Source organism: Chiloscyllium plagiosum, chromosome 28, assembly GCF_004010195.1.
Source record: "Chiloscyllium plagiosum isolate BGI_BamShark_2017 chromosome 28, ASM401019v2, whole genome shotgun sequence".
NCBI lineage: Eukaryota > Metazoa > Chordata > Chondrichthyes > Orectolobiformes > Hemiscylliidae > Chiloscyllium > Chiloscyllium plagiosum.
Genome location: NC_057737.1, coordinates 1 through 13,894, shown reverse-complemented (window position 1 = coordinate 13,894; position 13,894 = coordinate 1). Strand labels below are relative to the sequence as shown.

The following is a 13,894-nucleotide window of genomic DNA, read 5'->3' as shown; positions in this document are numbered from 1 at the left end:
TAAAAATACGGGGTAGACCATTTAGGACAGAGATGAGGAGAAACTTCTTCACACAGAGAGTGGTGGGTGTGTGGAATGCTCTGCCCCAGAAGGCAGTCTCTGGATTCGTTTAAGAAAGAGTTGGATACAGCTCTCAAGGATAGTGGGATCAAGGGTTATGGAGATAAGGCAGGAACAAGATACGGATTGAGGATGATCAGCCATGATCATAATGAATGGTGGTGCAGGCTCGAAGGGCAGAATGGCCTACTCCTGCACCTATTGTCTATTGACACCGTCCAGGACAAAGCAGTCTGCTTGATTGGTACTATATCCACAAGCATCCACTCCTTCCACCACCAATCAGTAGCAACAGTGTGTACTATCGACAAGATACACTTGCAGAAATTCACCAAGGCTCCTTAGACTGCATCTTCCAAACCCATAACCACTTCCATCTAGAAGGACAAGGGCAACAGGTACCTGGGAACACCATCACTTGTAAGTTCTCCTCCAAGTCACTCACCATTCTGACATGGAACTGTATCACCATTCCTTCACTGTTACTCAGTCAAGACCCTGGAATTGCCTCCCTAAGGGCATTGTGGCTTAATCCATAACACAAGGACTGTAGTGGTTCAAGAAGGCAGCTCACGACTACCTTCTCAAGGGCAACTAGGGATGGGCAATAAAAGCTGTCCAGCCATGAATAAAATAATTTAGAAAAAGGAGGAAAAGTCTTATTCAAACTTCGAGGACTTGACAGGGTCAATGCAGAGGGTAGATTTCCCTTCACAAAGACTCTACGACTGAGGGCATTAAAAAAAAAATCATTCATGGGATGGGTGTGTTGCTGGCTAGGCCAGCATTTATTGCCCACCGGTAATTGCCCAGGGCAGTTAAGAGTCAAACACATTGTCCGGTGCCACATATTGACCATACCAGGTAAGGATGCCAGTTTTCCTCCCTCAAGGACACTAATGAACCAGCTGGGTTCTGACAATCAACAATGGATGGTCATCATTAGATTCTTAATTCCAGATTTTTATTGATTTCAAATTCCATCATCTGCTATGGTAGGATTCAAACCCATGTCCCCAGAACATTTCCTGGATTAACAGTCCAGTGATAATACCACTGGGCCATTACCCCATCCCAATCCCAATCCCCTCTGCATTATCTTAGTATAAGAAGTCACCGAGAGGAATTTCTTCTCTTATAGTGTAGTCAATCTATAGAATTCTTTGCCACAGATGTCTGTTATGCTGCATTGTTAAGTATATTCAAGGCTGAGATAGACTAATTTTTAATCAGTAAGGGAGTCAAGTGTTGTGGATTAAAGGTAGCAATGTGGAGTTGAGGATCATCAGTCCAGCCATGATCTCACTGAATGATGGAGCAGACCCAATGGGTTAAATGGTCCACTTCTGCTTCTGGAAGAAATGTTGACACAGGAACTAATGATGGAAAAAGACAACAATAATTGCAGCAGATCAAAGAATCTTGATACACTCTTCCCCACACGGGGTGGGATGGGGTGGAGGGAGGGGGAGGGGAGATGGCCCAGTGGTATTATTGCTGGAGTGTTCATCCAGAGACCCAGATAATGTTCTGGGGGTCTGGATTCAAATCCTGCCATGGCAGATGGTGGAATATGAATTCAATAAAACAAAATCTGGAATTAAGAGCCCAACAATGGCCATGAATCCATTGTTGATTGTTGGATCTGGTTCCCTAATGTCCTTTAGGGAAGGAAGCTGCCATCCTTACCAGGTCTGGCCTAAATGTGAGAGACTCTTAACTGCCCTCTTGGAAATTAGGATGGGCAATTAATGCTGGTCTAGCCAGCCACATCCTCATCCCATGAATGAATAAAGAAAAAACATGTAGTGCAGAAAAAAACTGTTCCACCAACTGGCACAGATGGTTTTTCTTCTTCCTCCAAGTGTGGAGGGATATTTAACTTTGTGGAGCATCACAGATTAATCCAATACTGATATCCCCCATTCTACACAGGCACTAATTGGGTGTCACTGTTCCTAATGCAATTGGAGGCAAAGCTGCAATCTTGCTGGAAAGTACAGTTAATGGGAAAATACACTGTCCTGTACATTACTGGATGATAAGGAAACAAAAATGATTGTACTCAAAATAAAACATTTATAAATGATAGAAATTTTAAAATGCTATACCTGGTACAGTGACCTTCCACTGGGTGACTGGATGAGTGTAACTGAACGGCGATCCACCAGCTCTAAGGCATGCAAGGCAGCTGGGCCAAAGACAAATTTGAGTCTGGAGAAGAAATAACATTGAAGTCTAGCTTTTGAATTAACACCAAATTGATCACAATGCAGATGCTGATGGTAGTGGTAGCAGAGTCCTTGAATATTCTTAAGGCAGAGATAGAGATTCTTGTCAAGCAAGTTTGTGTCAGGAGTAAGCAGGAATGTGAATATAAGGTTACAATCAGATCAGCCCTGACCTTAATAAATGAGGGAGTAGGCTCAAAGGGCTGTGTTGCCACCACTTTCTGCTAATAAATATATATAATTCATAAATAATAAATAAACTTAATGGTGCAGAATGAGGCTACTTAGTCTAACATGTTATTGCCAGCTGGAAAAGAACTATTCCAGTCTGAGCTTACCTTCTAGCTCTTGGTCTATAGCCCTGTAAGTTACAGCATGCAACTGAACCTTCAAGTTATTTTAAGCATTTATAAACCATTTTGTTTAAGAGGAAAGCATTTACATTATCCTTGTTAATTCAGTCAACCTGCAACTGATCATTTCCACATTTTAATTTTTGTTTTGTGATCTCTGATCACTTAATTGTGGCTGACTTCCTTTTAATTTCAAGAATCTGAATGCCATCTCAGAATTTATCCTTGCAAGAAAAGAAAACGCGGCCTTGGCACCCCCGACAGGAAGAGTGCACTGTGATGGTATACCTGATAGGATGCTTGACAACAATATTACATCTGAAGGTGCAATGTACAGCACCAGTATACCCAACAAGAACACTCTGTATCATTGGTATACCCGAGAGGAGAAATACAAAGCCCTGGTGTACTTGTCAGGGATACTGAACAATACAAGCATAAGTACATTACAGCACACACATATTTGACAGGAGGACAATATTGCTCAGATAGCCTTGACTGGAACAGCAGACAGCACCTGTATACCTGATAGGCACATCATACCGCACTGTGACATGTTGTAACTTGAAGAGTGCACTATTCCACAAACCTTCATTCATGTATCAAATCCCAGTCATGATTTAGAGATGTCGGTGTTGGACTGGGGTGTACAAAGTCAAAAATCACACAACACCAGGTTATAGTCCAATAGGTTTAATTAAACCTGGACATATTAAACCTGTTGGACTATAACCTGGCATTGTGTGATTTTAACTTCAAATCCCAGTGTCAGCATGATAGTGGCCAATTTGTCCAACTGACTACTAGTCCGGGTAAAAGCACTTCACACCAGCTTTCATTAGTAACAAGGAAAAAAAAAAATCAAGAGCAATAAAAGTAAAGGACTTCTAATCAATAACCATAAAACTTAAACGACTACCCTTTAAAAATCTCAAATACACATGCAGAATTAAGACAGAAAAATTACAAATGATTTAATAGAGATACTCTAGTTGGAAAATGTAGATAGTTCTGACGATCAAACGTCCAAGCCACAACTGGCAAGTTATTTTAGACACTTAGACCATGAGCTGGAGAAGTAGTAGACCATTCAATCCATCAAGTCTACAATGAGATCAAAGCTGATCTGATAACCATCCAATTTCCTGCCTTTTCCCTATAGTTCGCGATTTCTTGACTGATGAAAGATTTATTTATCTCAGCCTGGAAATACTTGCTGACCCAGCCTTGACATCCCTCTGCGGTAAAGAATTCCACAAATATACTGCTCTCAGAGAAGGAATTCCTTTTCATCTCTGTCTTAAATATTCTGAGATCATACACTCTGGTCAAAGATGGACTCCCATAAGGGGAAATAAATTTCCCACATCTGGCTCATTAAGTCCCCTAAGAATCGAACATACATCAACAAGATCATTTCTTATTCTTCTGAACTCCAACAAGTAAGGTACAAACTACTCAGCCTCTCCATATCTGGGATCAGCATAGTGAACCTCCTGTAGACACCCTCCAATGGTAGTCTACCTATCCTTGGTCTAACTAGTGCCTTGTATAGTTTATGCAAGACTTAGTAAGTTTGCAGATGACACCAAAATTGGAGGTGCGGTGGACAGTGAAGAGGGTTACCTCAGATTACAACAGGGCTTTTGGTATGCTTTCCTTTATTGGTCAGAGTATTGAGTACAGGGGTTGGGCGGTCATGTTGCGGCTGTACAGGACATTGGTTTAGGCCACTGTTGGAATATTGTGTGCAATTCTGAACTCCTTCCTATTGGAAAGATGTTGTGAAACTTGAAAGGGTTCAGAAAAGATTTACAAGGATGCTGCCAGGGTTGGAGGATTTGAGCTAAAGGGAGAGGCTGAACAGTCTGGGGCTGTTTTCCCTGGAGTGTTGGAGACTTAGGGGTGACCTATTGGAGGTTTACAAAATTATGAGGGGCATGGATAGGGTAAATAGGCAAAGACTTTTCCCTGGGGTCTGGGAGTCCAGAACTAGAGGTCATAGGTTTAGGGTGAGAGGGAAAGATATCAAAGAGACCCAAGGAGCAACTTTTTCACACAGAGACTGGTACGGGTATGGAATGAGCTGCCAGAGGAAGTGGTGGAGGCTGGTACAATTGCAACATTTAAGAGGCATTTGGATGGGTATATGAATAGGGAGGGTTTGGAGGGATATGGGCCAGGTGCTGGCAGGTGGGACTAGATTGGGTTGGGATATCTGGTCGGCATGGACGGGTTGGACCGAAGGGTCTGTTTCCATGCTTTACATCTCTATGACTCTACAACTGCAGATCTGAAACAAAAACAAAAAGAGCTGGAAAATTGAGGTTGAGCAGGATTTGAGGTGAGAAAAGAGAATTAATGTTTGGGTCCAGTGACCCTCTGTCAGAACTGAAGATAGCTGGCAAATGATGGTATTTATGCTGATGATGGGGGACTGGGGAAGGAGTGAGATGAATGTGAGAGAGAGAGCGAGAGAGAGATAGCAAAAAAAGGAAGCAAACAAAATGATTGTTGATAGTAAGCTGGGGAAGAAGATTATAACAGAAATCTGTTTAGTTGAAAATGGGTTAGCTGTCCTTGAAACGATGGATACAGAACAGGACTTGGGTGTGTATGCAGCTGGGGGGTAATGAACACAGCGGGAGGTTTTCACAATCAAATGTTTCACTCAGGTCTTACAGCAACTCTGGAGAAAAAACAGACTGACGTTTTGAGTCCAGTAACTCTTCTTCAGAACTTCAGAAGGGTCGCTTGACTTGAAATGTTATCTCTGCTTTCTCTCCATAGATATTGCCAGACCTGCTGAGCTTCTCCAGCAATTTCTGGTTTTGTTTCAAATCTTCACATCTGCAGCTGTTTGATTTATTTTTGTTAAACTTACTGTTACGTTCTATGGACTGTAAGGTATCGAGGAGGAAGGTGAGGTGTGTCCATGTATTCATCTCAATTCTCCCATCCCCTGTCATCATTATAAATACCACCATTTCCCAGCTGCTTTCAGTTCTGATGAATAATCACTGGACTCAAAATGTTAACTCTGTCTTTCTCTCTCCGCGATACTGCCAGACCTGTGTAGTTTCTCCAGTGCTTCCTGGTTTTGATCCTTATTTTTCTACTCAATTCCCTTTCTTGGATTCCTTTTGATTTTTGCAATGAAGTCACGCTGTTTGTAGGTGATGGTCATTTTTTTGATGTGATAGCTTATCAGGTGGACTTAGAACTCCTCTTGTTTGGATTTTTAAAACAGCATTTCCGTTTGTTTTCTGGCCTTTGCCAACTTGGGAAGAGACAGTGATGAATGCTTCCTGTTTGGAAGCTCTGCACATTTTCTGCATGCTGCAAGCCACAGTGTTATTGAGTATGGAAACATGGTCCTTTGGTCCAACCAGTCCATGCCAACCATAATCCCAAACTAAACTAACCCCACCTGCCTGTGCTTGGCCCATATCCCTCCAAATAGTTCTTATTCATGTACTTATCCAAACGCCCTTTAAACATTGTAACTGTACTCACACCCACCATTTCTTCTCAAAGTTCATTCTACACATGAACCATTGTGTTAAAAAATGCCCCCATGTCTTTTTTAAATCTCTCTCCTCTCACCTTAAAAATATGCCCCCTAGTCTTGAAATCCCCCACCCTAGGTGCCACTTAGTCTTAATTCTCCCTGTTATTATTTCAAAGATAACACTGTATTGGTGGATTGGTTTTCAAATTGGAAAAGATTTCCTGGTATTCCAGTTTAGATTAGATTACTTACAGTGCGGAAACAGGCCCTTCGGCCCAACAAGTCCACACCGACCCTTCAAAGAGCAACCCACCCAGACCCATTTCCCTACATCTAACACTACGGGCAATTTAACTTGGCCAATTCACCTAACTTAAACAATTTTGGACTGTGGGAGGAACCAGAGCACCCGGAGGAAACCTACGCAGACACAGGGAGAATGTGCAAACTCCACACGGATAGTCACCTGAGGCAGGAATTGAACCCGGGTCTCTGGTGCTGTGAGGCAGCAGTGCTAACCACTGTGCCACCGTGCTGCCCACAGTTAGGGCGGTCCAGCTCCCATTTCAGTTTACAGCCCTGAAAATGAAAAATATATGGTCTCTTACAACTGGCATACATGACAGGAGCAAGATACAGCAGTCGTACACTTAACAGGCGTGGTATACAACATTATACCTAACTTGAGAGTTGTGTGTGGGAGCTATACACAAGGTACATTGGACAAACCGACAGAAAGTATCAGTCTACTCACCAGTTATTCTATTGGTTACTATTTTAGCAATAATCTTACTATATTCCATTGCTGAAGACTTGACTTCTTACAAATCAGAGACACATATGGCTAATTTTAGAATGATTCGCCCAAATTTTAGACAGACTGCCTGCTGTCTCTGGATTGGATTGACCTCATGTCACAGAAGAGAAGGAAGAAAACATTTAAGAAAATTCTTCTAGTGATGAGAAATGTTCAATATCATGAATAGCAGGGTGAAGTAGATAGGGAAAAATCCCGTCCCAATGACTGAAGAGCCAGAAAACGAGTTAAACCAAAAAAATGTTTGTTTCTGTTTGTCTCTGACTGGGCATTTTTGTGGCACTGAATATTTCCAAGTCATGCTGCAACTATACAAGACTTTTGGAGTATTGTGTACAGTTCTGATTGTTGCACTATAGGAAGGATGGAGGATTTGGAGAATGTGCAGAAGAGGTTTACCAGGATGTTCCCTAGACTGGTGCATTAGTTATAAGAAGAGATGAGATTAACTTGCATTGCTTTTGCCAGAGTCTGAGAGACGACCTGATAGAAGAATATAAAATGATGGGAGGGATGGGCAGGGTGGATTGTTGGAATCTTTTTCCAGGTTGAAAATTTCAAATACTAGGGAGCATAGTTTAAGGTGAGAGGGAGAAAGTTTAAAGGAGGTGTGCGATTGAAGTTCTTTTTGTTTCTTACACAGAGCGTAGTAGGTATCTGAAACCTACTGTTACGAGAAGAGACGATAGAAGCCACATTTAACAGACATTTCGGCAGACACATGATCAGGCAGAGAATAGAGGAGTAAGCATCACGTACAAGGAGATTGGATAGTTTAGAACAGCATCATGGTCGGTACAGACATTGAGGTCTTAAGGGCCCGTTCATGTGCTGTACTGTTCTATGTCTGCTTGTATCCGTGTTTTAAAAGGGGGTCAGAGTCTTAACTAGTGGAGCCATATGTTGATAGCTCATAGTTGTTTACTTTTGATCAGAACTTACTTACTTATAATGACCCAGAGTTCTTGTTAAGCACAGGAACTTGGCCAGTGTTTTCTGTAACTTGATTCCAATAGACAGGTAAAATGGGGACCTTATGTGCTTTGACTACAGCATTAACTTCTGTGGTGACTCCCAAGAGTAGTGAGGCTTGAAAATCAGTACACTTTTCCAAGTGGGTCATAAGTCTCAAAATTAATTTTAGATAGAGGTAGTCTTTTTGCAGACATAAACACTTTGTATGTAATCAAAAACTATGATTCTCCTGGCTTGTGCATGTGCTATTTTAATTAAATTATAGCTTTAATAAACTTTGTCCTCGTCTCTATAGTCCAACAAAGACAGGTCATGTCAGCTGTGATAAAGAGTCATCTAGACTTGAAACATTAGCTTGCTCTCTCTCCATGGATGCTGCCTGAACCTCTATGATTTCAGGTATTTGCTGTTTTCAGAAACAGGTCATTATTATCATTACTTATTGTCAAATCCGACAAAAGATAGAATTCTTGATGGAACCATAATAATCTGTTTTTCAAAAAGTCAAGTTCACAGTAAACACCTTATGAGTGCAATGCTTTTTACACTTCTGTCGGCAGTATTATTGGTGTGCTTGGTTCTGACAAAATTCAAAATTTTCATACTGCTTTGGCTCAATCTGTTTTAAATTTAACATTTGTAAATGCTGGATTAATTCAGTGACGCCCTTCACAATGTAATGTTCCGAGCCGACTTCAGATGTATACTCAGGGGATGTTTCCTTATGTTGGTGAGATTAAAACTAGGGGCCTCACACTTGAATAATAGGTCTCCATTTTAAAACAGAGATGAGAAGAACTTTGTTTTCTTTCAGAGGGTCATTAGAATATAGGAGGTAGTGGAGGCTGGTAAGACCAGTATCTGATGCTAATCTGTAATCATCCTGAAGGTGGTGGTGGTGAACTGCCTTCTAAAACCATGATTTGGAGATGCCGGTGTTGAACTGGGGTGTACAAAGTTAAAAATTACACAACACCAGGTGATAGTCCAACAGGTTTAACTGGAAGCACTAGCTTTCGGAGCGACGCTCCTTCATCAGGTGATAGTTGAGGGCTTGATCGTAAAATAGAATTTATAGCAAAAATTTGCAGTGTGATGTAACTGAAATTATGCATTGAAAAATTGATTGTCTGCTAAGCCTTTCATCTGTTAGAATACAGTGATAGTTTCACTTCTTTCATGTGTAAATCATGAAAGTTGCATTCTCGGGTTAGCTGTTAACAATGGTGATAGCTAGACAATATGTTGAAGGTGTTAGCCCTCTGTGTTCTCTGTCTATGCCATGATGTTTAGATAACAGAGTTTTACATAAATTCATGCAATTTTTGAGCTCAGAGTTCTACATGAATGTATGCAGTTTTTGAGCAAAGTGCAATGTAACTCTGCAAGTACAAATTCACCCCACAAAATATATGTGTGCATGTGGAGATAACAGAGTTTTACATGAATTCATGCAGTTTTTGAGAAAAATACAATGTAACTCTGCAAGTGCAAATTCACCCCATAAAATGTGTGTGTGTGTGTGTGTGTAGGAATAGCTGTGTATGTGTGTGTGTGTGTGTGTGTGTGTGTGTAGAGCAATGGTGATCACCTGTAATGTGACATGAACCCAAGGTCCCGGTTGAGGCCCTCCCTATGGGTACCAAACTTAGCTATCAGCCTCTGCTTAGCCACTTTCCTCTGCTGCCTGTCCCGAAGTCCACCTTGGAGGATGGTCACCCGAAAGTCCGAGGCTGAATGTCCTGGACCACTCAATTCTCAAACCATGATATGGAAGGATAGGATTAAGGGTATAGGCACACACAGTGCTCACAGGTAGGAGAGTATTATTCCAAATACTACCGATATTAGTGCTCTGACATACTGGTGCAGAATAAGATTGCTTTATTCACCACATACACTAAGACCATTTGATAAAGCATTGGAAGATGCAATGCATTATGTGATAGGACTTATAAAGACTTGTAATGACTGAACATTTCGTTCAAGAATTGTAGACTGAAACACCGCTCATATACAAATTTTAGATAGACACACTCTGAACGATTCAGAGAACTTTTGTAAATAGTAAATAAAAGATTAATTTAAAAGGTATTTATTATTGCCAACAATCAAAGTAACACCAAAGCTGATCCTACAATCAAGCAAGATATTTATGAAATAATTTTAGAACCAGAGAACAGATGGCGAAACTCAGAGTACTCACGCCAGAAGGAGGTCATCTGTCACTGCAAAACACAAGAATCAAGAAGGTTTGTTAGTGTCAATTTCACAAACATACTCTCTAAATTTAAACAAATAAAAACATTCACAAAGCATGGATCATACCCAGAACAGAAAACTAACTTGACTAAAAACAAAAATTCAGCTCACAAGTCAAGCTATTCATCAAAGGGCTAACACCTGTGGTCTGTGTTGGTAAGAGTTAGCATGGCAGTGAGATATTCTGGGCTAGGAGGAAATCAGCCGGAGTGCACGCTACTCTGCAGAACCTCAATTCTTGCTGTTCTCCAGCTCCATCCTCCTGCCCGTACCGCAGCCACTGCCTTTCCAATGTTCCACAGCTGCCCCTATAACTTTCAGGGGTTCATTGGTGAATAGGTCAAGGAAATCAAATGTGCACATGGATACTGCACTATTATCAATATGCAAGTTCTTTACAGTCTTCAGACACAAATAAGGCCTGAGCTATTTGTTCTCAATGCAAACTTGATACTGAAATAGGAAGCATGTGCTATTTTAGTTAAATTATGGCTACCCTGATCTGCAAGTTTCTGGCTGTACATCATTCAAACTCATGGAAGGTCTTAAGCTGGTCACACTTGGTCTTGAAAGGTGCTCAGTCTACCTCAGAATACTCTGAAGATCAGGAACAGAAATTGCTGGAAAAAGTTTGCAGTTCTGATAATATCTGTGGAGACAAAGCAGAGTTAACATTTTGGGTCCCATTTTTCAGAACCACCAAGAGTGGCTCGGTAGCAACACTACTCATCAAATTTGTCGGGTCCTAAAGGATATTGCTGCTAGTCTGGGTCTGAGGCTGGTGGCAAGGGAACCACCAAGAGGTGAAAACACACATGACCTCAACCTAACCATCTACCTGCCACAGATACATCTGCCCATGACAGTATCGGTAAGAGTGACCCCCACACAGTACTTGTGGAGACAAAGTCCTACCTTCACATTGAGAATAGCCTTCATCACGTTGTTTGGCACTATCACTATGCTAAATGGGACAGACTATGAACAAATCTAGCAACTCAAGGTTGGGCATCCATGAAGTGCTATGGGCCATCAACAGCAACAGTTTTGTATTCCAGCACAATCTACAACTTCATGGCTTAGACTATCCCCAATCTACCATCACCATCAAGATGGGATCAACCCTGATTTGATGGAGGGTGATAGCATGACATGCCAGGAGCAACACCAGGCATACCTAAAAGAGCTGTTAAACTAGTGAAACTGAAAAAAAAGGTTTACAGCATAAGCAGCAAGTGATAAGCAGAGCTAAATGACTGGATCTAAGCTCTGCAGTGCTATCACATCCAGTCATGAATCAGACAATTTCTACAGTGCAAATAGAAGCTATTTGGTCCAGAGTTTGCACTGACCCTCGAAAAGCATTCCACGCAGACCCAGCTCCCAAATCTATCCTTGTAACTCTTCATTTTACTGTGACTAATCCACCTAGCCTGCACACTATGGGGTAATTTAGCATGGTCAATCTACCTAATCTGCACATCTTTGGACCGTGGGAAGAAACTGGAGCACCAGGCAGAATCCATGCAGACATGTGCAAACTCCACACAGACAGTTACCCAAGGGTGGAATCAAACCCTGGTCCACTAAGCCACTGTGCTCCCCCTGGTGAATGTGGTGGACAATTAACCAACTTGCAGAAGGTGGCTCCACAAATATCCCCATCTTCAATGGGGAGGCCAGCACATCAGTGCAAAAGATACACTTAGAGTCATAGATATGTACAGCATGGAAACAGGCCCTTTGGTTCATGCCGACCAGGTATTCCAACCCAAACTAGTCCCACCTGCCAGCACCCGGCCCATATTCTTCCAAACCCTTCCTATTCATATACCCATCCAAATGCCTTTTAAATGTTGCAATTGTACCAGCCTCCACCACTTCCTCTGGCAGCTCATTCCATACACACACCACCCTCTGTGTGAAACAACTTGCAATAATCTTAGCTAGAAGTGCGAGTAGATGAACCAACTTGGTCTCCTCTACTTACATCCCTCCTCTATTTCCTCCGTGTAATGTTAAGAAACATCTAGAAGTACTGGATGCTGCAAAGGCTATCGGCCCTGACAATATTTTGGCCATAGTTAACAGCCTGACTTTCAGAGTATTTGAGATCAGCGATAATGATTTCTGAAGCTTTCTCAGATTCACAGGAAATACTTCACAGATATTATTCCAACTGGTTTAAATACATATATATGGGCGGGGGTGGGGGGGGGGGGTAGCGAGGGAGCAAAGGAGACAGAGAGAGATAGAGATGATAGCATTGCTTCCTTGCAAATATTTCAGGTCTGTGGGCAAAACAGAAAAATTCCAGAGGCTGCTGCTAAGCATCCTTCAGCACTCGACCTTTTCCACAACTCAGCTGGCCAGATACAATATGCCATTAAGCATTCTCTCATCTCTTTGATAAAACCTTTTCTCCCACAGTCACTTAGCTTTTTTGTAAACAGGAAGCAATCTTTTATTCTAATTTGTGCATTCCTAAGAGTCATAAGGTAAATCCTTTGTAACAGATGAACAGTTCAAATCTTCCATTTCACAATTATATATACATGGTTCGCAACATTCTTCCACGCTTCAGGTGAAATACTATTTCAAAATGTGTTCCATTAGAATGAGCATATGACACATAGAATAATAGAACAGAAGACATTACATTCATGCACTCAGGACAGGATTTGTGTAACTTCTTGCCATCTTTTTAAAGAAACTTCAAACTATTCCAGAATCATTACATTCTGGATAATATGTCTGGTATATTATCTTTTCAAGCAATAAGAACTGTTACAATTAACAAGCTCCATCAAAATAATCTTGACTTCTAAATTTGAGATTTCTCAACATGGGCCAGTGGATTACAATTAATCTAAATCAGGGTTTCTTCATAGTTAAGATAGGAGAAAGTGAGGTCTGCAGATGCTGGAGATCAGAGCTGAAAATGTGTTGCTGGAAAAGCGCAGCAGGTCAGACAGCATCCAGGGAACAGGAGAATCAACGTTTCGGGCATAAGCCCTTCTTCAGGAATATTCTGGAGAAAAGGAATCTCCAACGATGATTCAATATTGGATTTCAGTAATTTGAGAAAGGCTTGTAATGTAGTAAGTCTAACTTGAGCCCATCCCAAATTCATGGAAATCACTCAATGTAGATAATGGCATAGCACACACGCAATAAACAGGACATTTATCAATTGGTTGCAACGTGAGTAATAGAGAATACAGTGACAGAAACCCCATTGGTTTTTGCTCCCCCATACAACCTCCTATGACCAGCCCAATTTCCTACTCACTCACATTGTGACAATTCTTGATACACCTGTTTCACTTTCTTCAGAAGTTCTTCTGCTACCACTGGCAAGGTGCCCGATGTTAACATGATTTCTCCCAGACTCTATCAATGAAACAAAAATGACTAATTATACAGAAAATAAATGGCATTAAGTGCATTTTATTTATTTGTGGGATGTGTGTGTTGTTGTCATTGGAAGACTTTCTTGAGGGAAGTATAGGAATTGGGCAAAGTGTGGGGTAATGAAGAGTGCTGGGCTGGGGAGGAACAGACAGTGAGCACACAGAAAGAGAGGAATGGCAGTTAGACAGGGATTTCCATCAAAAGGGGTGGGGGCAGGATGGGGAGGGAAGGAGAGGATAATAAAAATGCTGCGGGACAGTGAAGGTCTCCA

The 13,894-nt window shown here is 41.5% G+C and overlaps 1 protein-coding gene across 3 annotated transcripts in view; it reads right to left on the bottom strand.

The window, feature by feature from the left end:
• zswim7 (zinc finger, SWIM-type containing 7) overlaps window positions 1-13,618 on the bottom strand; it is a 58,999-nt gene extending 45,381 nt beyond the window's left edge. Inside the window, exons 1-3 of one of the 3 annotated variants that reach the window (XM_043718042.1) lie at window positions 13,506-13,618; window positions 10,154-10,175; window positions 2,172-2,274 (exon numbers count right to left, since the gene is read on the bottom strand). In XM_043718042.1, coding sequence (XP_043573977.1) covers window positions 2,172-2,274; window positions 10,154-10,175; window positions 13,506-13,587 — 207 coding nt within the window. In that variant the 5' untranslated portion in view covers window positions 13,588-13,618. Of the gene's footprint in view, window positions 1-2,171; window positions 2,275-10,153; window positions 10,176-10,705; window positions 10,871-13,505 lie in introns of those variants that run through there. The other 2 variants (XM_043718040.1, XM_043718041.1) reach the window with 2 other exon arrangements.
• Between the last annotated feature and the right edge of the window lie 276 nt (window positions 13,619-13,894).